This window comes from Oncorhynchus gorbuscha, linkage group LG24 (genome assembly GCF_021184085.1).
Source record: "Oncorhynchus gorbuscha isolate QuinsamMale2020 ecotype Even-year linkage group LG24, OgorEven_v1.0, whole genome shotgun sequence".
Taxonomy (NCBI): domain Eukaryota; kingdom Metazoa; phylum Chordata; class Actinopteri; order Salmoniformes; family Salmonidae; genus Oncorhynchus; species Oncorhynchus gorbuscha.
Window position 1 is genome coordinate 23,935,137 of NC_060196.1, and position 25,279 is coordinate 23,960,415.

Sequence of the window (25,279 nt, forward strand, 5' to 3'; positions counted from 1 at the left end):
TAGGAAGCCATTGATGATGCAGTCAAGTCTGCGGAGACGTGACAGATGTAAAGTATGATACTCGCCATCTCCTTGTGCTCCATGTGTAACACTGGCCTGAGCCCAGGACCTTGCCCCTGCGGCCTGGGCTGAAACCGGGGCGGGAACCGGAGGTGGAACCTGAGACACACACACAACAATAAGGACCATGGCGGTATGGAACCATTTTGTATTTCAGTTCACATTGATATGGAATTGGTGTGTACCTCTGGAGCTGGCGGGGTTCTCGGGCGGGTCGGTACAGGAGTCTGTGAAACCACAGGCTGCGGCAACTCCAGCTGCGGTTCTGACAATACATCGGTACTGAGAGAAGGAGAGAGAAACGCCAGATGGGTAAGTGTCAGACACGCCAGTCAGACCGACAATTGTGCCAGTTACCGAGTTAGGGGCCTATTACCAATGTTCCACGGCGGTATTGCTGGCCTTTCCTGAGATAACATAGCATCTGTATATTCATATCACCATTAGAATATATTTATTCTGAAGATGGACACAATCCTGCTAATTCAGATAAATCATCAGTATAGATGATAAATCGATTCAATTTGAGTTCTGGGCAGATGTAGATTTTTAACAAGAGGCAATAATAACCCAGCCACGTTAAATAGTAAAGCTCAGTGAATAGAGTGCTGACTGAGAATAATTTAGTATAGTGAAATCGATAGAGCGCCTCATGGGGAGTGTGCAAGGGGGCCCCCCTCACCTCTTTGGGTCTGCTGGTTCCAGCTTGCTTGCCCATCCTGTGCCGTCTTTGGGAACTAGCGAGACGTTGGGGTCGTTGCCTTTGTTCTCCGCCTTCAGACTGGGCAGGCTGGCAGGGGGTGGCATGCGCCGCGCGGAGGCAACTTTACCAAGAGACTGAAGGCCATGGCGGGGGGGAACTGATGGGGGAGGAAGAGAGAGGAGATGAGGTCATTAGCAGAAAGACCACAGTAACTTGAGACCACTGAGAACCAAATGGGAGGGGAGATGAGGTCATGAAAAGAACAGTGGTTATCGCCGACAAGATGTAGGCGTTTGATAAAGACTCCGCAAGAACTGCAGAGAATTGAGTTACAACTAGGGCTGGGTGAGAAGGCCTAAAAAGCATATCTAGATTTTTTTTTAATGTTGTAGAATGTAAAGGGTCAACTATTACTGCATTTCGAATAGTAGTCGAAAATCGAACGAATGCAGGGCTTATGAAATTATACCCAGCTAAATATAAACCTTTAACTTGTCTAGTTTGGTAAAGGTTAAATAAAGAAAGAAATAAGCCTTCCACAACCATGAGACCCACTAATAATTGAATTTGTCAAGAAGCCACTCCTACGTTGTCTTGGCTGTGTGCTTAGGGACGTTGTACTGCTGGAAGGTGAACCTTTGCCCCAGTCTGAAGTCCAGAGCAGGTTTTCATCAAGGATCGCTCAGTACTTTGCTCCTTTCATCTTTCCCCCAATCAACATTATTATAGACACTGGCCTAGATACTAGCTAATATGGCTTGTCATCATGTATTGGAGTTCTCCCTTTCACTGACACAGTAAGACAGTAGCGTTCAAAATTGATCAAAGGGCCAGTCTAAAATAATAAACGGTCCGAATCTGGCCCGCGGGCCACCAGTTGAATAGCCGTGGAGTAAGCTCAAGCAAAGCATATTTACTATAACAGAGTTTACGTGATCAATGGAGGGAACAAACTACATAGGCATTTTATATGAAACGGAGCCAAATCCAAGACAGGATTTACATGTGTAACTCCAGTTCTCATGAAGGATGTAAGCTACTCTCAATCATCTGCTCACTCACACATAATATGCACCTTTTATTTTATTTATTTTTTATTTCACCTTTATTTAACCAGGTAGGCTAGTTGAAAACAAGTTCTCATTTGCAACTGCGACCTGTCCAAGATGAAGCATAGCAGTGTGAACAGACAACACAGAGTTACACATGGAGTAAACAATTAACAAGTCAATAACACAGTAGAAAAAAAGGGGGAGTCTATATACAATGTGTGCAAAAGGCATGAGGTAGGCGAATAATTACAATTTTGCAGATTAACACTGGAGTGCTAAATGATCAGATGGTCATGTACAGGTAGAGATATTGGTGTACAAAAGAGCAGAAAAGTAAATAAATAAAACAGTATGGCGATGAGGTAGGTGAAAATGGGTGGGCTATTTACCAATAGACTATGTACAGCTGCAGCGATCGGTTAGCTGCTCAGATAGCAGATGTTTGAAGTTGGTGAGGGAGATAAGTCTCCAACTTCAGCGATTTTTGCAATTCGTTCCAGTCACAGGCAGCAGAGTACTGGAACGAAAGGCGGCCAAATGAGGTGTTGGCTTTAGGGATGATCAATGAGATACACCTGCTGGAGCGCGTGCTACGGATGGGTGTTGCCATCGTGACCAGTGAACTGAGATAAGGCGGAGCTATACCTAGCATTGACTTGTAGATGACCTGGAGCCAGTGGGTCTGGGGACGAAAATGTAGCGAGGGCCAGCCGACTAGAGCATACAAGTCGCAGTGGTGGGTGGTATAAGGTGCTTTAGTGACAAAACGGATGGCACTGTGATAAACTGCATCCAGTTTGCTGAGTAGAGTGTTGGAAGCCATTTTGTAGATGACATCGCCGAAGTCGAGGATCGGTAGGATAGTCAGTTTTACTAGGGTAAGCTTGGCGGCGTGAGTGAAGGAGGCTTTGTTGCGGAATAGAAAGCCGACTCTTGATTTGATTTTCGATCGGAGATGTTTGATATGAGTCTGGAAGGAGAGTTTACAGTCTAGCCAGACACCTAGGTACTTAAAGATGTCCACATATTCAAGGTCGGAACCATCCAGGGTGGTGATGCTAGTCGGGCGTAGGCAGCGATCGGTTGAAAAGCATGCATTTGGTTTTACTAGCGTTTAAGACCAGTTGGAGGCCACGGAAGGAGTGTTGTATGGCATTGAAGCTAGTTTGGAGGTTAGATAGCACGGTGTCCAATGACGGGCCGAAAGTATATAGAATGGTGTCGTCTGCGTAGAGGTGGATCAGGGAATCGCCCGCAGCAAGAGCAACATCATTGATATATACAGAGAAAAGAGTCGGCCCGAGAATTGAACCCTGTGGCACCCCCATAGAGACTGCCAGAGGACCGGACAACATGCCCTCCGATTTGACACACTGAACTCTGTCTGCAAAGTAATTGGTGAACCAGGCAAGGCAGTCATCCGAAAAACCGAAGCTACTGAGTCTGCCGATAAGAATATGGTGATTGACAGAGTCGAAGGCCTTGGCAAGGTCGATGAAGACGGCTGCACAGTACTGTCTTTTATCGATGGCGGTTATGATATCGTTTAGTACCTTGAGTGTGGCTGAGGTGCACCCGTGACCTGCTCGGAAACTAGATTGCACAGCGGAGAAGGTACGGTGGGATTCGAGATGGTCAGTGACCTGTTTGTTGACTTGGCTTTCGAAGACCTCAGATAGGAAGGGCAGGATGGATATAGGTCTGTAACAGTTTGGGTCCAGGGTGTCTCCCCCTTTGAAGAGGGGGATGACTGCGGCAGCTTTCCAATCCTTGGGGATCTCGGACGATATGAAAGAGAGGTTGAACAGGCTGGTAATAGGGGTTGCGACAATGGCGGCGGATAGTTTCAGAAATAGAGGGTCCAGATTGTCAAGCCCAGCTGATTTGTACGGGTCCAGGTTTTGGAGCTCTTTCAGAACATCTGCTATCTGGATTTGGGTAAAGGAGAGCCTGGAGAGGCTTGGGCGAGGATCTGCGGGGGGGGGGGGGGGGGGGGTGGCTGTTGGCCGAGGTTGGAGTAGCCAGGCGGAAGGCATGGCCAGCCGTTGAGAAATGCTTATTGAAGTTTTCGATAATCATGGATTTATCGGGGGGTGACCGTGTTACCTAGCCTCAGTGCAGTGGGCAGCTGGGAGGAGGTGCTCTTGTTCGCCATGGACTTCACAGTGTCCCAGAACTTTTTGGAGTTGGAGCTACAGGATGCAAACTTCTGCCTGAAGAAACTGGCCTTAGCTTTCCTGACTGACTGCGAGTATTGGTTCCTGACTTCCCTGAACAGTTGCATATCGCGGGGACTATTCGATGCTATTGCAGTCCGCCACAGGATGCTTTTGTGCTGGTCGAGGGCAGTCAGGTCTGGAGTGAACCAAGGGCTGTATCTGTTCTTAGTTCTGCATTTTCTGAACGGAGCATGCTTATTTAAGATGGTGAGGAAATTAATTTTAAAGAACGACCAGGCATCCTCGACTGACGGGATGAGGTCAATGTCCTTCCAGGATACCCGGGCCAGGTCGATTAGGAAGGCCTGCTCACAGAAGTGTTTTAGGGAGCGTTTGACAGTGATGAGGGGTGGTCGTTTGACTGCGGCTCCGTAGCGGATACAGGCAATGAGGCAGTGATCGCTGAGATCCTGGTTGAAGACAGCGGAGGTGTATTTGGAGGGCCAGTTGGTTAGGATGAGGGTGCCCTTGTTTACAGAGTTAGGGTTGTACCTGGTGCGTTCCTTGATGATTTGTGTGAGATTGAGGGCATCTAGCTTAGATTGTAGGACTGCCGGGGTGTTAAGCATATCCCAGTTTAGGTCACCTAACAGAACAAACTCTGAAGCTAGATGGGGGGCGATCAATTCACAAATGGTGTCCAGGGCACAGCTGGGAGCTGAGGGGGGTCGGTAGCAGGCGGCAACAGTGAGAGACTCATTTCTGGAGAGAGTAATTTTCAAAATTAGTAGTTCGAACTGTTTGGGTATGGACCTGGAAAGTATGACATTACTTTGCAGGCTCTCTCTGCAGTAGACTGCAACTCCTCCCCCTTTGGCAGTTCTATCTTGACGGAAGATGTTATAGTTGGGTATGGAAATCTCTGAATTTTTGGTGGCCTTCCTGAGCCAGGATTCAGACACAGCAAGGACATCAGTGTTAGCAGAGTGTGCTAAAGCAGTGAGTAAAACAAACTTAGGGAGGAGGCTTCTGATGTTGACATGCATGAAACCAAGGCTTTTTCGATCACAGAAGTCAACAAATGAGGGTGCCTGGGGACATGCAGGGCCTGGGTTTACCTCCACATCACCCGCGGAACAGAGAAGGAGTAGTATGAGGGTGCGGCTAAAGGCTATCAAAACTGGTCGCCTAGAGCGTTGGGGACATAGAATAAGAGGAGCAGGTTTCTGGGCATGGTAGAATATATTCAGGGCATAATGCGCAGACAGGGGTATGGTGGGGTGCGGGTACAGCGGAGGTAAGCCCAGGCCCCGGGTGATGATGAGAGAGGTTGTATCTCTGGACATGCTGGTTGTAATGGGTGAGGTCACCGCATGTTTGGGAGGTGGGACAAAGGAGTTATCAGGGGTATGAAGAGTGGAGCTAGGGGCTCCATTGTGAACTAAAACAATGATAACTAACCTGAACAACAGTATACAAGGCATATTGGCATTTGAGAGAGACATATAGCGAGGCATACAGTAATCACAGGTGTTGAATTGGGAAAGCTAGCTAAAACAGTAGGTTAGACAACTACAGCTAATCAGCTAGCACGACAACAGCAGGTAAAATGGCGTTGACTAGGCAACGGCGCCAACAGATAAAACAAACAAGCAGAATGGAGTACCGTGATTAATGGACAGTCCAGCGTGCATCAGCTATGTGGCCAAGAGATCAGTGTCCAGGGGGCAGCGGTGGATGGGGCAGGGAAGCTGGACTGGCGAGTGTTATCCAGGTTTAAAAAACTAACAATGACTAAATAGCTTGTAGCTAGTTAGCTGGTTAGCTTCTGGAGGTACTTGAGTGTGTCCTAAAAAATAAAAAATAATAGCAATTCCGTATCACATTGGGTGAGGCAGGTTTCCGGAAGGTATAATAATAATAAATAATAATATATGCCATTTAGCAGACGCTTTAAACAAATTAAAAATCAAAAAGAGATATAAAGTAAATATGGGTGTTTGGGACGCGGCGATGCAGACGGTTAGCAGGCCTGTGCTAGCAAGCTAACAGTTCGTAGATAGCTAGTTGTGAAGATCCAGCTGAAAAATGTTCCGTTTGCGGTGGGATTCCGGGGATGAAAAATAAATAGGTCCGTTATGCTCTGGTCAGAGTCGCGTTGTTCGAACTGGCGAGAGCTTTCCGGGCTGAAGGTTAGCTGATGACCGGTTAGCTGAAGACCGCTAGCATGGCTGGTGGTTAGCTGGCTAGCTTCAGTTGAGCTTCAGTTGAGGGGTTCCGAAGTAAATATAAATACTTTAGGAAAAATAGCTACATTGGGTGAGGCGGTTTGCAGGAGAGTATTTGGAGGCTTAGGTTTAGCAAAAAGTTTTTAAAGAGATATGCGAAGAGAAATATGTAAAAAACGAAAAAGAAACGATATATACAGGGGACACGACACCTACATTAATACTGACTCTACACACATACAAGCTGCTATTAATCTTTCTAATTTCTGTTGCCTAGTCACCTTACCTCTGTACATATAGTGTAAAGTAGTGTGAGGCATTTGGAATTACCTGGATTTATGCAAGAATTGGTCATAACATTTGACCTGATCTTCATCTAAGTCACAACAATAGACAGTCTGCTTAACCTAATAACACACAAAAGTAGATGTTTCCATGTGTTTGTTGAACACACTGTGTAAACATTCACAGTGCAGGGTGGGAAAAGTATGTGAACCCTTGGCAGCAATAACCTCAACCAAACACTTTCTGTAGTTGCGGATCAGATCTGCAGAATGGCCAGGAGGAACTTTGGACCAATCCTCTTTGCAAAACCGTCTCAGTTCGGCAATATTCTTGGGATGTCTGGTGTGAACCTCTCGAGGTCATGCCACAGCATCTCAATCGGGTTGAGGTCAGGAATCTGACTGGGCCACTCCAGAAGGTGTATTTTCTTCTGATGAAGCCATTCTATTGTTGATTTACTTCTATGTTTTGGGTCGTTGTCCTGTTGCATCACCCAACTTCTGTTGAGCTTCAATTGGCGGACAGATAGTCTAACATTCTCCTGTAAAATGTCTTGATGAACTTAGGAATTCATTTTTGCACCGATGACAGCAAGCTGTCCAGGCTGCGGCAGCAAAGCAGCCCCAAACCATGACACTCCCTTCACCATACTTTATAGTTGGGATGAGGTTTTGATGTCAGCTTTTTTTTCTCCACACATAGTGTTGTGTGTTCCTTCCAAACAACTCAACAGTAGTTTCATCTGTCCAGAGAATATTTTGCCAGTAGCGCTGTGGAACATCCAGGTGCACTTTTGCAAACTTCAGACATGCAGCAATGTTTTTCTTTGGACAGCAGTGGCTTCTTCCGTGGTGACTCCCATGAACACCATTCTTGTTTAGTGTTTTACGTATCGTAGACAGGTCAACAGAGATGTTTGCACGCTCCAGAGATTTCTGTAAATCTTTAGCTGACACTCTAGGATTCTTCTTAACCTCATTGAGCATTATGCACTGTGCTCTTGCAGTCATCTTTGCAGGATGGCCACTCCTAGGGAGAGTAGCAACAGTGCTGAACTTTCTCCATTTATAGACAATTTGTCTTACCGTGGATTGATGAACATCAAGGCTTTTAGAGTACTTTTATAACCCTTTCCAGCTTTATACAAGTCATCAATTCTTAATCTTAGGTCTTCTGAGATCTATTTTGTTCGAGGCATGGTTCACATCAGGCAATGCTTCTTGTAAATAGCAAACTCCCATTTTGTGAGTATTTTTTACAGGGCAGAGCAGCTCCAACCAACATCTCCAATCTTGTCTCATTGATTGGACTCCACAATAGCTGACTCCTGACTCCAATTAGCTTTCGGAGAAGTCATTAGCCTAGGGGTACTAGGGCTGGGCGATATGGCCAAAATAGCATTTCATATGAAAGCTGGTGGTTCAATATTCCCAGTTAAGTTTTAGATTGTAGTTATTATAGGAATTATGACGCGTCGACTATTTCTCTCTATACCATTTGTATTTCATATACCTTTGACTATTGGATATTCTAATAGGCACTTTATTATTGCCAAGTCTAATTTCAGGATGTGATAGACTTGAAGTCATAAACAGCACTGTGAATCAACCATTGCTAAGAGCTGCAGTAAAGTTTGAATTAATGCTTACAAGCCTGCTGCTGCCTACCACCACTCAATCAGGTCGCAATTGTAAATGAGAACTTGTTCTCAACTTGCCTACCTGGTTAAATAAAGGTGAAATAACTCAAATAAAAAATAAAATAGACTTAATTATAATGAACAGAAATACGAGCTTTTGGTCATTAATATGGTCAAATCCGCAAACTATCATTTAGAAAACAAAACGTTTATTCTTTCAGTGAAATACGGAACCGTATTTTATCGAAAGGGTGACAACCCTAAGTCTAAATATTGCTATTACATTGCACAACCTTCAATGTCATAATTATGTAAAATGCTGGCAGATTAGTTCGCAAATAGCCAGGCGGCCCAAACTGTTGCATTTTTTATTTGATTTATTTCACCTTTATTTACCCTGACTCTGCATGAAATGAACGCAAGAGAAGTGACAATTTCCTTAGTTAATATTGCCTGCTCAAATTCATTCCTTTTAACTAAATAGGCAGGTTTAAAAAATATACTTCTGTGTATTGATTTTAAGAAAGGCATTGTTGTTTATGGTTAGGTACATTCGTGCAACGATTGTGCTTTTTCACGAATACGCTTTTGTTAAAAAGTCACCTGTTCACCGTGTTGATTATATGCAACGCAGGACAGGCTAGTTATCGTAGTAATATCAACCATGTGTAGTTAACCTCTTTCAGCTAGGTGGCACTATTTTTATGTTTGGAAAAATAACGTCCCCAAAGTAAACGGCCTATTTCTCAGGCCCATATGCTAGAAAACGCATATAATTGACAGATTAAGATAGAAAACACTAAAGTTTCCAAAACTGTCAAAATATTGTCTGTGAGTATAACAGAACTTATATTGCAGGCAAAAACCTGATGAAAATCAAACCAGGAAGTGGCTTCTATTTTGAAAGCGCTATGTTCCATAACCTGCCTTCGCTCCATTTAAAGGGATATCAACCAGATTCCTTTTCTTATCACTTCCTCAAGGTGTCAGTCTTTAGACATAGTTTCAGGCTTTTATTTTGAAAAATGAGCGAGAAAGATATCGCATCAGGTGTTCGCATGAGTTTTGCTTGCGCAACAGAGCTTGGGCAGCCATCGTCTCTCCCTCTCTTGCTAAAAAAGACAGACGCGGTTGATATATTATCAATTATATATTTTAAAAACAACCTGAGGATTGATTATAAAAACTTTTGACATGTTTCTGTGGACATTATGGATACTATTTGGAATTTGTCTGCGTTGTGACTGCTCGAGCCTGTGGATTTCTGAACATAACGCGCCAAACAAACATAGGTATTTTGGAGTGAGTGAGTGAAAACATCCGAAGATCAAAGGTAAACGATTAATTTGATTGCTTTTCTGATTTTCGTGACCAAGCTACTTTGATGCTAGGTGTTCATAATGTTTGTCTAGTGATCGATAAACTTACGCAAACACTAGGATTGCTTTCACTGTAAAGCATATTTCCAAAATCTGACACGACAGGTGGATTAACAGAGCTAAACTATGTTTTGCTATATTGCACTTGTGATTTCATGAATATAAAATTTTTTTGTAATATTATTTGAATGTGGCAATCTGCAATTCAGCGGTTGTTGATGACAATTATCCCGCTAACGGGATGAGTAGCGTCAAGAAGTTTAGATTGATTGTTTTTTATAAAGATAAGTTTAATGCTAGCTAGCAACTTAACTTGGCTCCTTGCTGCACTAGCGTTAAAGGTGGTCAAGCCTGCCACGCAGTTTCCTCATGGAATGCAACCAGCAATAATCGGCGTCCAAAATGCAGATTACCGATTGTTATGAAAACTTGAAAATCGGCCCTAATTATAATTATTATATTCAGCCCAAGGGCACAACAGCCACAAGGGGCATTAATTTTTTAGGGGTCATTACGGCCACACAAAGACGATGCCGCCGGGAAATTCGATGCATTATCAAGTGCTTGTCAAATTGTGAATGAGAGACTGATGAAGTGTGTACAGCCTGCACAAAAAACAAAGCCGTGCTCATGCCTTTCATGCAACTTTTTTCAAATCTTCAGTCGCACCATGCAGCCTTAATGTATTAAAAATCAAAACATATAGCCCAACATTTGTATCACAACTAAAGTGAAATAAATAACAAAAATAAGTATATAGGGCCAGTTTCTCAAATTTTTAAAATGTACCCCCTTTTCATGGTATCCAATTGTTTTTAGTAACTACTATCTTTTCTCATCGCTACAACTCCCATATGGGCTAGGGAGAGACGAAGGGTAGGCAAGTCAATTAATAAACATATTCTTATTTTCAATGACGGCCTAGGAACAGTGCCTGTTTTAAGGGGTAGAACGATTTGTACCTTGTCACCTCGGGGATTCGAACTCTAACCACTGCCGCCCCAAATAAGGCCTGTTTCGTGCCTCAGTGTTTTGATACCCGTGTAAATCTCACTAGGATAAGGTAACATTTGTCAACATATTTTCATAAATACACTCTACAAAAAAAAACAATCTTCGCTCATATTTAGCCTATATTGATCTGAGTTACCTTGTCCTATGGATATCTACAGTTATAAAATTGGCAAGGTGGTGTTAGACTACACGAAACACAGACCTTATTTTAAGTGAATCTAAAAAATATGCTATGGAATAAATGAATTAAGGAACCGCTTTTCAGATTTTGCTAGAAGGTGTCATGGGAATTATGACTCGCACTTTGGTACCATGCCCATTATTAAAATAAGATTTCCTGCATATAGAAATTACAGTTTTTGTTTTCAACATTCATCACAGGTAATTTAAACTCTATTTTTATTCAAACAGTTGAGAGTATTTGTCTCCTAAGCAGACTCTTCATTATCATTGTCACCTTAGAGCTGTGTGCATGTTTTACAGATGGCAGAGAAAAGCAGAGCACCCTTGTGGGACTATTACATGGAATTGGCACCAGGGAAAGCAAATCGTCTTATTTGTGATAAAGATGTAAGCATGGGGTCAGCAATGGCTAAATAAAAAAATACCACCAACCTGTGGAATCACTAACCTCTCTGCGCACCGAACCCGTTAGCGGGATTAAATTCGACAACGTACATTGATCGCTACATAAATAGTCATATTAAACATTCATGAAAATACAAGTGTCTCACATGTTTCGAAAGCCTAGAATCTTGCTAATCCAACTGCGTTGTCAGATTTAAAGGATTTACTGCGAAATAATACGATGCGTTAATTTGAGAACAGAGCCCAATAAAAATAAACTGTTTCAACCAGCACAAGGGGTAACAAAATCACAAATTGCAATAAAATAAATTGTTTACCTTCGACGATCTTCCTCCGTTTGCAATCCCAATGCTCATTGTTACACAATGAATGGTCTTTTGTTCGATAAAATCCATTTTTATAGTCTAACGCGAAATTTTGTGAACCGCTTGTGCTGTGAATTCCGTCTCATTCAATTTTCGACAGCAGATTCGATGTAAATACACACACTAAACGTGACTTTTACAGTCATGTTTGGTTTCATTGCAATCAACTGGTTTGTTTGTAACACAACCAAACCTGATGGGTCATTTCGCGGGACGTATTGGCTGAAAGAAACTGATTTGAAGACAACAAGTAATTACATCATTGTGCACCAATGATATGACCGCTGTTTCGTTGATTGACTGTATTTTAACCCAATGACCACTGATCGTCTTGAAATCCAGCTGGGTAGATAGCCAATGAGCTGAGGTAAACGGCAATATGTAATGGTTGTGTTGGAAGACCAACCCATGTAGTAAAGTCCGGTGTAAAGAGGGTCATTCGCCATTGAAGATTCATACTGGAAGGAACGCATGTTACGCACAGCACTTTTTTGGTAAAGCGCATTTTCAGCTGTTTATATATCAATCAGTATGGCGACTAAGTCAGGGAAAGCTAAATCTAAGTCTAGCTATACAGATGTACACACAATTTTAGAAGAAATTGATCGGGAAAGTGAGACAGATTGTTGGAGGACTGAATTAGTCCACCCACACAGACAGCGTTGTGAAGAAGGCGCAGCAGCCTCTACAACCTCAGGAGGCTGAAGAAATTCAGCTTGTCACCAAAAGCACTCACAAACTTCTACAGATGCACAATCGAGAGCATCCTGTCGGGCTGTATCACCGCCTGGTACGGCAACTGCTCCGCCCACAACCGTAAGGCTCTCTAGAGGGTAGTGAGGTCTGCCCAACGCATCACCGGGGGCAAACTACCTGCCCTCCAGGACACCTACACCACCCGATGTCACAGGAAGGCCATAAAGATCAGAGGACAACAACCACCCGAGCCACTGCCTGTTCATCCCGCTATCATCCAGAAGGCGAGGTCAGTACAGGTGCATCAAAGCAGGGACCGAGAGACTGAAAAACAGCTTCTATCTCAAGGCCATCAGACTGTTAAACAGCCACCACTAACATTGAGTGGCTGCTGCCAAGATACTGACTCAACTCCAGCCACTTTAATAATGGAAATTGATGTAAAAAATGTATCACTAGCCACTTTAAACAATGCCACTTAATATAATGTTTACATACCCTACATTACTCATCTCATATGTATATACTGTACGCTATATCATCTACTGCATCTTTATGTAATACATGTATCACTAGCCACTTTAAACAATGCCACTTAATATAATGTTTACATACCCTACATTACTCATCTCATATGTATATACTGTACTCGATACCATCTACTGCATCTTGCCTATTCCGTTCTGTACCATCACTCATTCATATATCTTTATGTACATATTATTTATCCCTTTACACTTGTGTGTATAAGGTAGTAGTTTTGGAATTGTTAGGTTAGATTACTCGTTGGTTATTACTGCATTGTCGTAACTAAAAGCACAAGCATTTCGCTAAACTCACATTAACATCTGCCAACCATGTGTATGTGACAAATAAAATTAGACATTGATTTGATCTTGGTGATTATTATTACATTTTTTTAAGAGGCACTTGTGCTCCCAAATTATAATTCCAGGAGGCACAGCAAAAATATTTAGGAGCATATGCCCCCAAAATGGTAGCACTGTAGAGCCCTGTTGTATTCTTCGTACTATAAAATAATGCAACGGAATTCAAAGCAAATCTTGTCTGCTAAATGAATAAGTGTAGCCCACAGCCAGATTAGGGCCTAACATAACGACAATTCAGAGTACGCTATTCTGTTCTTCTGCAATAGACTATATACCATGTTTCTTTAGAGCAGTCTAAAATAAATAATGGATATATTGTGATGACGTAGGCTATATTACTTTTTAAAATATAGTTGTTTCAAAGGTCTGCATCAGTGGCTTGTAGGCTATGCAGTCTCTCAATCCAAGATGGCAGCATGTCAAGTCGTTTGTCTGTGATTAGTAGTTTTTAACCTACTAATAACAATTCATTTATAGTGGCGCAAATCTATACTTTCCTTGTTGTGTAGTGCAAACTACTTAGTTTTGCTGGTGTAAAGATAGCGGGTCTCCCCCAACTCGAATACTCTTTTAATCGGCATTTGCACTTCTTTACTCAAAGTTTACCTAAGTAACCCTCCCTTTCCCTCTGCTGAGTGTCTCGTCCAAGCTGCTCCTCTTCGCTCTCCACCTGGCTGACAGCGGCAGCTCAACAATCCCCAAACCGTTCTCTCATTCCACCCCCAATCTACTCACACACAGACTCATACATGCACACACAGTCCCTCTCTCCCCATACCTTTCCTTGGCCTTTATTTCTTAAATCTCTCAGAGAAAATGACAATTTCAGTGGTATTGCTTTGCGGACTGACATGACCGAACCCTGGAGAAAATAAACATTGCCGCTGGGTGAGTATATCGGACAATGGGCGCCTGTTGTCTAAAATTGATGGGGTTAGGATTTTGGCTTTATCAACTGATGCAGTTGTGTTTTCTGAAACCTGGCTCCGCAAGTCTCTTCTTGATAAGGATATTTGTATAAAATGGTTACAGTGTGTATCGCACTGATTGATTTAAAAAAGGTGTGGGTGTGGCTATATGTAAAAGCCTACATTCCTTGTAAGTGTGGCAAAGTCTGAAACTATTTGACAACAGTTGGAATTTCTTGCTTTGAATCTCTGTCCCTGGTATACTTTTAATTACAAAGCCATTGTGGGTTTACTACCATTTTAATTCTTCGGAAATGTGGTGGGTACTCTATTCGTTCCCAGGATTTATTTTGCCAACAGTTCCAATTTGGTAAAAGGGCCTTTATGTACTCTGCGCCATTGGATTTGAACGCCTTACAAATTACTTTTAAACTGGAAGAACTTGTCCCGATTGGTGTTTTTAAATAATTTATGAAGGATTTTGAGGCGGATTCCTTGACCTGTCAATGTTTTTTATTTGCTGTTTTATGATTTCGTTACTGATTTCTATGGTTCTTACTAGAGGTCGACCGATTATGATTTTTCAACGCCGATATCGATTGGAGGACCAAAAAAGCCGATACCGATTAATCGGATGATTTAAAAAAATATATTTGTAATAATGACAATTACAACAATACTGAATGAACACTTATTTTAACTTAATATAATACATCAATAAAATAAATAATGAAACATGTTCAATTTGATTTAAATAATGCAAAAACAAAGTGTTGGAGAAGAAAGTAAAAGTGCCATATGTACCATGTAAGAAAGCTAACGTTTAAGTTCCTTGCTCAGAACATGAGAACATAAAAGCTTATGGTTCCTTTTAACATGAGTCTTCAATATTCCCAGGGAAGAGGTTTTATGTTGTAGTTATTATAGGAATTATAGGACTATTTCCCTCTATACAATTTGTAATACCGATTTCCGATTGTTATGAAAACTTTAAATCGGCCTTAATTAATCGATCATTCCCATTAATCGGTCGACCTCCAGTTCTTACTAGAGGACTTGTCGTTTTCATGTTGTCCGTCTATAATTGTGTAATGACTTGGTGCTGCTAAACTTGGCCAGGACGCTCTTGGAAAATACATTTAAAATCGCAATGAGTCCTTCCTGGTTATATAATTAGTTTTTTTTAAATGCAAGGAAGCCAGGGGATGCTAAATGTGTTAGTTAAACGGTCATTTACGGTGAGACCGGCAGTTGATTGCTTGACAATCACTGGCTGACGAAATTGACCGCCACAGCCATAGTTTTGAGTTCGCAAGAAATGCATTTCACTGCACTTGTGCATGTGACATTAAAACTTAAAACTAAACACTAAAATGTTAAGTGCTAAAATGTGGGTTGTGTATGCACTTCTTGTCAAGTTGGCCCATTCATCTCATGTTGGAAAATGATTGCATAATATGACTTATTATCATAATCGATATCAGCAAATCCAATCACCTATGATGGATCAGAAAATGATCCGATGACCTGGATAAGGACACCTCACGTCAACACCTGAAATTGTTCCACACACTAACACACTACCTGGACAATGGAAACGAGAATACTCACCAACAGGCTTTTGTGCTTCAAGGCTCTTTCCTTTGTAGGTATCAAACAGGTTGAGAGACGCATACTTGGATTTGCCATCCTTCCCCTTTGCAGTTTGCCCAGAGCGCTCTGACATTGCGCTGTCCGCTCATTGAGTAAGGTGAGCCCTGAGACTGGAAGAGAGAAAGAGATGGAGACATTTGACACCATGTATGCGTCACTGAACGTGAAGGTAAACGTGGTGTTGAGTTGATGCAGGTTCTAAACAACAAAACGAGTCCCGATATCCAGTCTTTTCTTAACAGTGTATGCATTACAAAGTTTGTAGTGTGGACAGACAGAGGGGGGGACAGTGCTCAGAACAGGTCAATAACATTAGAGACCAATGTGTGAGCAGAGCTAGCACGTGAACAGTACATTGCCATGAACAAGTCAACACAGGAAATACTGTACCGAGAGAATAATGTGATCCATGGCATAGTTTCCATGGTGATGCATTATAAATTATGTTCACTTTTTCTAGGACTGCCTTGAGAGGGGTTGCCTCCATGGCAACAACACCAGGGTTGAGCCCATTTTCCAGCTCACCAATAAAATCCACTGGGCTGACATCGGTCCAATTCATAAAGATTTGGCTACAGCTTGAGAGTTGTTCTGTGTCTGTAAACGGATCATATATTACAAAAACAATATCCGTCTTTGTAGGGGGAAAATGTTGCCCCCTTGTCATGTTACAAAGATGGAGGTCAATTGCAAACTGCACATTGAGTTGATGATTATCAAATGAATTAACGGGCAACTGGGGCCCTCTGTAGCTCAGTTGGTAGAGCATGGAGCTTGCAACGCCAGGATGGTTTGTTCGATTCCTGGGACCACCCATACGGATGTCATAAGGTGAATGCACCAATTTGTAAGTCGCTCTGGATAAGAGCGTCTGCTAAATGACTTAAATGTAAATGTAATGTAAATACGTAACAAAATGCAGGGGGTCCGCGGTCAGATCTGAAAATATATACAGTACCAGACAAAAGTCATTCCAAGGGTTTTTCATCTAGAATGACCCAGAAAAGACATACCAACCTACCTACTGTCTCTGTGTGCGTCACCCAAAACAACAGTCCTGTTTGTGCTGGTACTGCACGGTGAGAATGTCAGCTCTGTCACATGTTGCTGGGCTGGTTTCACTACAACAGGACTCAGCTCTCTCCACAACGGGCACTGACTTGACTGGTGACCCTCCACACATAATATAAATATTTATGTAAAATATAGAGACAGAAAATCTGCTTCTATTTGGGGAGAAGTTTTTTTTTGTGATGTAGGGGTTTATTCACCCTACTGCACATGTACGTTTGAGTCCTTGTGGCAAAAAGTAGTATGCTTGATGTATGATTTGATTTCAGAACAATAAGGATGGATTTGTCAAGTTTAGAATGAATGTACACAGTACCAGTCAAACGTTTGGACACACCTACTTTTTCTTTGTTTTTACTATTTTCTACAATAATAGTGAAGACATCAAAACTATTAAACATTTGGAATCATGTAGTAACCCAAAATAGTGTAAAACAAATTAAAATATATTTTAGATTCTTCAAAGTAGCCACCATTTACCTTAATGACAGCTCTGCACACTATTGGCATTCTCTCAACCAGCTTCACCTGGAATGCTTTTCCAACAGTCTTGAAGGAGTTCCAACACAGGCTGAGCACTTGTTGGCTGCATTTCCTTCACTCTGTGGTTCAACTCATCCCAAACCATCTCAATTGGGTTGAGGTCGGGCGATTGTGGAGGCCAGGCAATCTGATGCAGCACTCCATCACTCACCGTCTTGGTCAAATAGCCCTTACACAGCCTCGAGGTGTGTTGGGTCAATGTCCTGTTGAAAAACAAATGATAGTCCCACTAAGCGCAAAACGAGATGGGATTGCATTTCACTGCAGAATGCGGTGGTAGCCATGCTGGCTAAGAGTGCCTTGAATTCTAAGTGAATCAGAGTGTCACCATCACACCTCCTCCTCCCTGCTTCACGGTGGGAACCACACATGCGGAGATCATCCGGTCACCTACTCTGCGTCTCACAAAGACACATCAGTTGGAACCAAACATCTCCAATTTGGACTCTAGACCAAAAGGACAGACTTCCACCGGTCTAGTGTCCATTGCTCGTGTTTCTTGTCCCAAGCAAGTTTCTTCCGCTTATTGGTATCCTTTAGTAGTGGTGACTTTGCAGTAATTTGATGTGAAGGCCTGATTCATGCAGTCTCCTCTGAACAGTTGATGTTGAGATGTGTCTGTTCCTTGAACTCTGTGAAACATTTATTTGGGCTGCAATTTCTGAGGCTGGTAACTCTAATGAACTTATCCTCTGCAGCAGAGGTAACTCTGGGTCGTCCTTATCTGTGGCGGTCTTCATGAGAGCTGGTTTCATCATAGCGCTTGATGGTTTTTGCGACTGCACTTTGAAGATACTTTCAAAGTTCTTGAAATTTTCCAGATTGACTGACCTTCATGTCTTAAAGTAATGATGGAGTGTTGTTTCTCTTTGCTTATTTGAACTGTTCTTGCCATAATATGGACTTGGTATTTTACCATTTAGGGCTATCTTCTTTATACCACCCCTAGCTTATCACAGCTGCTTGGCTAAAACTCATTAAAGGAAATAATTTTCACAAATTAAAAAGCTACACCTGTTAACTTCTTGGTGACAGGAGGGCAGTATTGCGTAGCTTAGATGAATAAGGTGCCCAGAGTAAACTGCCTGCTACCCTGTCCCAGATGCTAATATATGCATATTATTAGAAGTATTGGATAGAAAACACTCCGAAGTGTCTAAAACTGTTTGAATGAGGTCTGTGAGTATAACAGAACTCATATGGCAGGCGAAAACCTGAGAAAAATCCAAATAGGAAGTGGGTAATCTGAGGCTTGTAGTTTAACTCAGCCCCTATTGTAGATACAGTGGGATATTGGTTATGTTGCGCTTCCTAAGGCTTCCACTAGATGTCAACAGTCTTTATAACTTTGTTTAAGGCTTCTACTGTGAAGTGGGCCCGAGAGAGGAATGAGTCAGGTGTCTGGCAGAGTGCCACAAGCTCGTATCGCACAGTCACGAGAGTTAGCTCTCGTTCCATTGCTTTTCTCCAGACACAGGAATTCTCCGGTTGGAACATTATTGAAGATTAATGATAGAAACATCCTAAAGATTGATTCTATACTTAGTTTGACAAGTTTCTAAGGGCTGTAAACCTAACTTCTTGAACTTTTCGTCCGATGTTCGGCTGGACCTGAACGCGCTTTTGGATTTGTTGACCAAACGCCCTCACAAAAGAAGCTATTTGGACATAAATGATGGGCATTATCGAACAAAACAAACATTTGTGGAACTGCGATTCCTGGGAGTGCTTTCTGATGAAGATCAAAAGTAAGTGAATATTTATAATGCCTTTTCTGACTAATGTTGACTACCCAATATGGCGGATATCTTTTTGGCTGCCTTGTTGTCTGAACGCTGTACTCAGATTATTGCATGGTTTGCTTTTTCCGCAAAGTTTTTAAAAAATCTGACACCGCGGTTGCTTAAGGAGAAGTATATCTCTAATTACATGTATAACACTTGTATTTATCAACATTTATGATGAGTATTTCTGTAAATTGATGTGGCTCTCTGCAAGATCACTGCATGATTTAGGAATCCTGAACGTAACGCGCCAATGTAAAATGAGATTTTTAAAGATAAATATGCACTTTATTGAACAAAACATACATGTATGAAGTCCTATGAGTGTCATCTGATGAAGATCAAAGGTTAGTGATACATTTGATCTTTATTTGTGCTTTTTGTGACTCCTCTCTTTGGCTGGAAAAATGTCTGGGTTTTTCTGTGCCTTTGTAGTGACCTAACAATCATTTGTGGTGCTTTCGCTGTAAAGCCTTTTTGAAATCGGACACTGTGGCTTGATTAATGATAATTTTATCTTTAAAATGGTGTAAAATAGTTGTATGATTGAGGAATTTTTATTATGAGATTGTTGTTTTGAATTTGGCGCCCTGCACCTTCACTGGCTGTTGGCGGGGTGGGACGCTACCATCCCACATATCCCAGAGAAGTTAATTGAAATGCATTCCAGGTGACTATCGCATGAAGCTGGTTGAGAGAATGCCAAGAGTGTGCAAAGCTGTCATCAATGGAAAGGGTGGCTACTTTGAATAAAATATTCTTATTAAAAACTTTTTTCTTTACATAGTTAAATGTGCTGACAACAAAACCACACAAATGATTAATGGAAATCAAATTGATCAACACAATGGGGGTCTGGATTTGGAATCACACTCAAAATTAAAGTGGAAAACCACACTACAGGCTGATCCAACTTTGATGTAATGTCCTTAAAACAAGTCAAAATGAGGCTCAGTAGTGTGTGTGACCTTCACGTGCCTGTATGACCTCCCTACAACGCCTGGGCATGCTCCTGATGAGGTGGCGGATGGTCTACTGAGGGATCTCCTCCCAGACCTGGACTAAAGCATGCACCAACTCCTCGACAGTCTATGGTGGATGGAGCGAGCCATGATGTCCCAGATGTGCTCAATTCGATTCAGGTCTGGGAATTGGGCGGGCCAGTCCATAGCATCAATGCCCTCCTCTTGCAGGAACTGCTGACACACTCCAGCCACATGAGGTCTATCATTGTCTTGCATTAGGAGGAGCCCAGGGCCAACCGCACCAGCATATGGTCTCACAAGGGGTCTGAGGATCTCATATCGGTACCTAATGGCAGTCAGGCTACCTCTGGCGAGCACACGGAGGGCTGTGCGGCCCCCCAAAGAAATGTCACCCCACACCATGACTGACCCACCGCCAAACCTGTCATGCTGGAGGATGTTGCAGGCAGCAGAACGTTCTCCACGGCGTCTCCAGACTCTGTCACGTGCTCAGTGTGAACCAGCTTTCATCTGTGAAGAGCACAGGGCATCCTGTAAGCACAACCCTCACCTGTGGACGTCGGGCCCTCATACCACCCTCATGGAGACTGTTTCTGACTGTTTCTGACCGTTTGAGCAGACACATGCACATTTGTGGCCTGCTGGAGGTCATTTTGCAGGGCTCTGGCAGTGCTCCTCCTGCTCCTCGTTGCACAAAGGCCTCCTCCAAGTCTCCTGATGTACTGACCTGTCTCCTGGTAGCGCCTCCATGCTCTGGACACTACGCTGACAGACACAGCAAACCTTCTTGCCACAGCTCGCATTGATGTGCCATCCTGGATGAGCTGCACTACCTGAGCAACTTGTGTGGGTTGTAGACTCCGTCTCATGCTACCACTAGAGTGAAAGCACCGTCAGCATTCAAAAGTGACCAAAACATCAGCCAGGAAGCATAGGAACTGAGAAGTGGTCTGTGGTCACCACCTGCAGAACCACTCCTTTATTGGGGGTGTCTTGCTAATTGACTATAATTTCCACCTGTTGTCTATTCCATTTGCACAAGAGCATGTGAAATTTATTGTCAATCAATGTTGCTTCCTAAGTGGATTCCTAAGTTTGATTTCACAGAAGTGTGATTGACTCGGAGTTACATTGTGTTACATTGTGTTGTTTAAGTGTTCCCTTTATTTTTTTGAGCAGTGTATTATATTAAGGTAAAATAAGTGTTCATTCAGTATTGTTGTAATTGTCATTATTACAAAGAAATAAATATGCCGATTAATCGGTATTTGCTTTTTTGGTCCTCCAATAATCGGTATCAGCGGTGAAAAATCATAATCGGTCGACCTCTACTTAGGTTACTAAATGATTCCATGTGATAGTTCCTAGTTTTAATGTCTTCACTGTTATTCAACAATGTAGAAAATAGTAAAAACAAAGAAAACCCCTGGAAAGAGTAGGTGCCCAGAATTATGACTGGTCCAGACACCCTAGCCATAAACTGTTCTCTCAGCTACCGCACTGCAAGCGGTACCGGAGTGCCAAGTCTAGGTCCAAGAGGCTTTTAAATAGCTTCTACCCCGAAGCCATGAGACTCCTGAACAGCTAATCAATTGGCTACCTAGACTATTTTTCCCCCAGCTACAACTCTGTTATTATCTATGCATGGCCACTAACACCCCTACCTGCATGTACACAATTATCTCAATTACCTCTACACCGGTGCCCCCACACAATGACTCTGTACTGGTACCCCCTGTATATGGCCCCGCTTTTGTTATTCACTGCTGCTCTTTAATTATTTGTTTTTCTCATCTCTTACTTTTTTCTGAATTTTGATTTCTTAGGTATTTTCTTAAAACCGCATGGTTGGTTAAGGGCTTGAACTGTAGGTTCATGCTCTACAACATCCGCAGAGTACGACCCTGCCTCACACAGGAAGCGGCGCAGGTCCTAATCCAGGCACTTGTCATCTCCCGTCTGGATTACTGCAACTCGCTGTTGGCTGGGCTCCCTGCCTGTGCCATTAAACCCCTACAACTCATCCAGAACGCCGCAGCCCGTCTAGTGTTCAACCTTCCCAAGTTCTCTCACGTCACCCCGCTCCTCCGCTCTCTCCACTGGCTTCCAGTTGAAGCTCGCATCCGCTACAAGACCATGGTGCTTGCCTACGGAGCTGTGAGGGGAACGGCACCTCAGTACCTCCAGGCTCTGATCAGGCCCTACACCCAAATAAGGGCACTGCGTTCATCCACCTCTGGCCTGCTCGCCTCCCTACCACTGAGGAAGTACAGTTCCCGCTCAGCTCAGTCAAAACTGTTCGCTGCTCTGGCTCCCCAATGGTGGAACAAACTCCCTCACGACGCCAGGACAGCGGAGTCAATCACCACCTTCCGGAGACACCTGAAACCCCACCTCTTTAAGGAATACCTAGGATAGGATAAAGTAATCATTCTCACCCCCCCTCCCCCCCCTTAAAATATTTAGATGCACTATTGTAAAGTGGTTGTTCCACTGGAGGTGAATGCACCAATTTGTAAGTCGCTCTGGATAAGAGCGTCTGCTAAATGACTTAAATGTAAATGTAAGTAAACATTTCACTGTAAGGTGTACACCGGTTGTATTCGGCACGTGACAAATCAAATTTGATTTGATTACTGTATGTTTACAGATGCAATTCATTTTGGCCAAAGGAATAAGTTTAGGGGGTGTAATACATTTTAGAGGAATACTATTACATTGTATTTATTTTTTTGCCCTGCACAAAATGGGTCTGGGGGGGCTCACAGTAATATTGGTATGCACAGTACTCTGCCAATTATAAATTGTTCAACTGAATATTTATTGATTTATCCCAAAATTGTATTTACATAAATGCTCTGTAATTTAAAGTAACTGTCCATTGAAAATCTCACTTTTAAATATTCATATTCTGTTAGCTCATACCCAAATAAAGTTGTTGACTGATCTTATAATCGTAGCTGTGGCCAATGCATAAATTGGATAAAAAAAAACACTTATTAACCATCAGTTATTCACATTACAGACCGGACAAGTAACCGCCACAATGGAATATGGTCATCGTAGTTAATCATCACGTTTTCTGCACTAAACTATGTAGAAAATTGGCCTGTTGGAAACTACAACACCTTACTGCATCGCACAGTTCGACATGATTGGATTTATCTCAAGAAACTGCAGCGCAAGGTGCGTATTGAGATCACAGTAAACAAATTAAATGTCATTTAAATAATTTTACTGCAGTTGGTCAAATAGTTTAAACATCCCCTCAGCGCCCTGCAGGATATTAACTTTAAAAGCTGTGACAAATGTTTTGCTGCCCCATAACAAAATGTGTAGAATTGCAAGAAACTAGCTTGGAAACTGTAATATTTTCTCTCCAATGCCAAGAGGTGGACCATTAAAATGTTCCTTCCCAGGGCCCGAGACATCAAGTCATGGTAAAACAGCTTGTATGTTATTTGTATCTCACTCAATTATGAGGGGTACCTTATTACTTTGCCATCATAGAAGGGTTCCCCCGACCTCAAGAAGTTTGAGAACCCTTGTAAGTGCACTGCAAACCACAAGAGCAACTGACAAGATAACTTGACCCGTTTAAAGGACTGCAACAATATTATTAGAGACCAGCAGACACCCACCATTAAATACACTACATGATAAATAAAGGATGTGTTCAATGCACATTTGTATGACGTAAAGATATGAGTTGCTTTAATGGGATAAATGTACATTTAGTCATACTATTGTCCCAAACACTGCCAAATAGCAGCACACCTTGTGTGCCTCAATACCCCGATGAGATTAGAAAATTAGGTCGTGGGATGGCCGGCAAATAACATGTTGTTCAGGGATTAAGAGGGCAGATAAACAAGCCATCAATGTAATACACCAGGAAAGGGCCTTGTAACGCAAAAAGGAGTTCAGGGCCAGCCACAAGCATGCCATCATAACAGCACACTCAAAGGCAAGGGTCAGCACAACACAGTCCAAGTATACCACTTAAACAAAAATAGTTGCTAGCATAAACATCACATTGTCTGTAGCCATAGTTAACTCTGAACAGCAATCTAATACGGCCTCCATATTCACGTTGGGAGGGGGACTGCGATGTTTCGAAATGCATACCCAGATAAATTGCAGTGGTGAAATTAGTTTAGTTTTACATTGCTCGTTGAATCACAGTGAATACGTCAATCAACTCAGTTTTTAATGCTTTAATATAGATTGTATAAATCTTAATTTCTAGGAACTATGCGATTTGGCAAATTATTTTATGTAGAGAACAAAACAAAATGGCGGTGCGGGTAGGCCATCTGCATTATAACAAACCGGTTAGCAATTAAGCTAGCTAACTATACGATGCAAACATTGCATGTAGCTATGACCCACATGGGCATGGTTGTTGTGCAACAAGATTGTATAACTATACAGTAGAACCAATATATCTACATTAGTAACCTAGCCATCTGTAATAGATCTCTCTACATCTCGCCCTGCTATGAACCAAACCATCCAGCTAATAGCTAGCTAACCAACACTATTGTCGCTAGCGAGTGACTGTTAGCCGATGCTAACGTTAGTTAACTAATGTTACCACATTAGCACACATCTAGCGGTTGCCATCGTTACATTTCAACTATAATATAGTTAGCTAGCTAGCTAATATTTTACATCAGGAAATACAAGATGTAAGTACTAACCTGGTCTTGTCCCGACTTGTCTCGAGTTGTATCGCAGAATAATGTAATCACGTTAGCCCTCTACTAACTAACGTTAGCTAGTTTATTGCTCACGCTGTCGCTGGCAAGTAACGTTTACCCTAGCTTGCTAGCAAAATTACCACTCTGCTAGCTCAAACTACAAATTAATTAACGTTATAAAATAAGAGAGGGGATATTGGAGATTGATGTGTGTAAAGCGGCTTACTTGTACTCCTTTTCTTTTTCCACAAAACCAATGAAAAATAAAAAATATTACAGGAGAGCTTAATCCGTCACTACAAGAGCCGTCAACGGCTACTAGAGACGGTAGTGCAGAGGGGGCGGAGGGCACACAAAGAGGGCGGGGTCAGATTAACATCATGAATTCTGAATCCGCATGTTGTCCTATCAAATCTAACATTTCGGATTATTTCAACATGTTGCATGGATTTAAATCACGCCCTATTTTACATTGTCAGGTCGAGTAGCCAAATAATGTATTTTACAGCGATCTGATCAGCGAACCGTGTACTGGGTTTATTTCGTCTCACTGTCTGGTTGCTATTTATCAAC

The 25,279-nt window shown here is 42.3% G+C and overlaps 1 protein-coding gene across 3 annotated transcripts in view; it reads right to left on the reverse strand.

The window, feature by feature from the left end:
* Nucleotides 1–25,060, reverse strand: part of LOC124012744 (protein PRRC2A-like) — a 56,532-nt gene extending 31,472 nt beyond the window's left edge. For 2 of the 3 annotated variants that reach the window (XM_046326673.1, XM_046326671.1), the window contains exons 1-5: nt 24,933–25,060; nt 15,578–15,729; nt 743–920; nt 246–342; nt 66–159 (exon numbers count right to left, since the gene is read on the reverse strand). In XM_046326673.1, coding sequence (XP_046182629.1) covers nt 66–159; nt 246–342; nt 743–920; nt 15,578–15,692 — 484 coding nt within the window. In that variant the 5' untranslated portion in view covers nt 15,693–15,729; nt 24,933–25,060. Of the gene's footprint in view, nt 1–65; nt 160–245; nt 343–742; nt 921–15,577; nt 15,730–24,706 lie in introns of all 3 variants that reach the window. The other variant, XM_046326672.1, reaches the window with a different exon arrangement.
* Nucleotides 25,061–25,279: the final 219 nt, after the last annotated feature.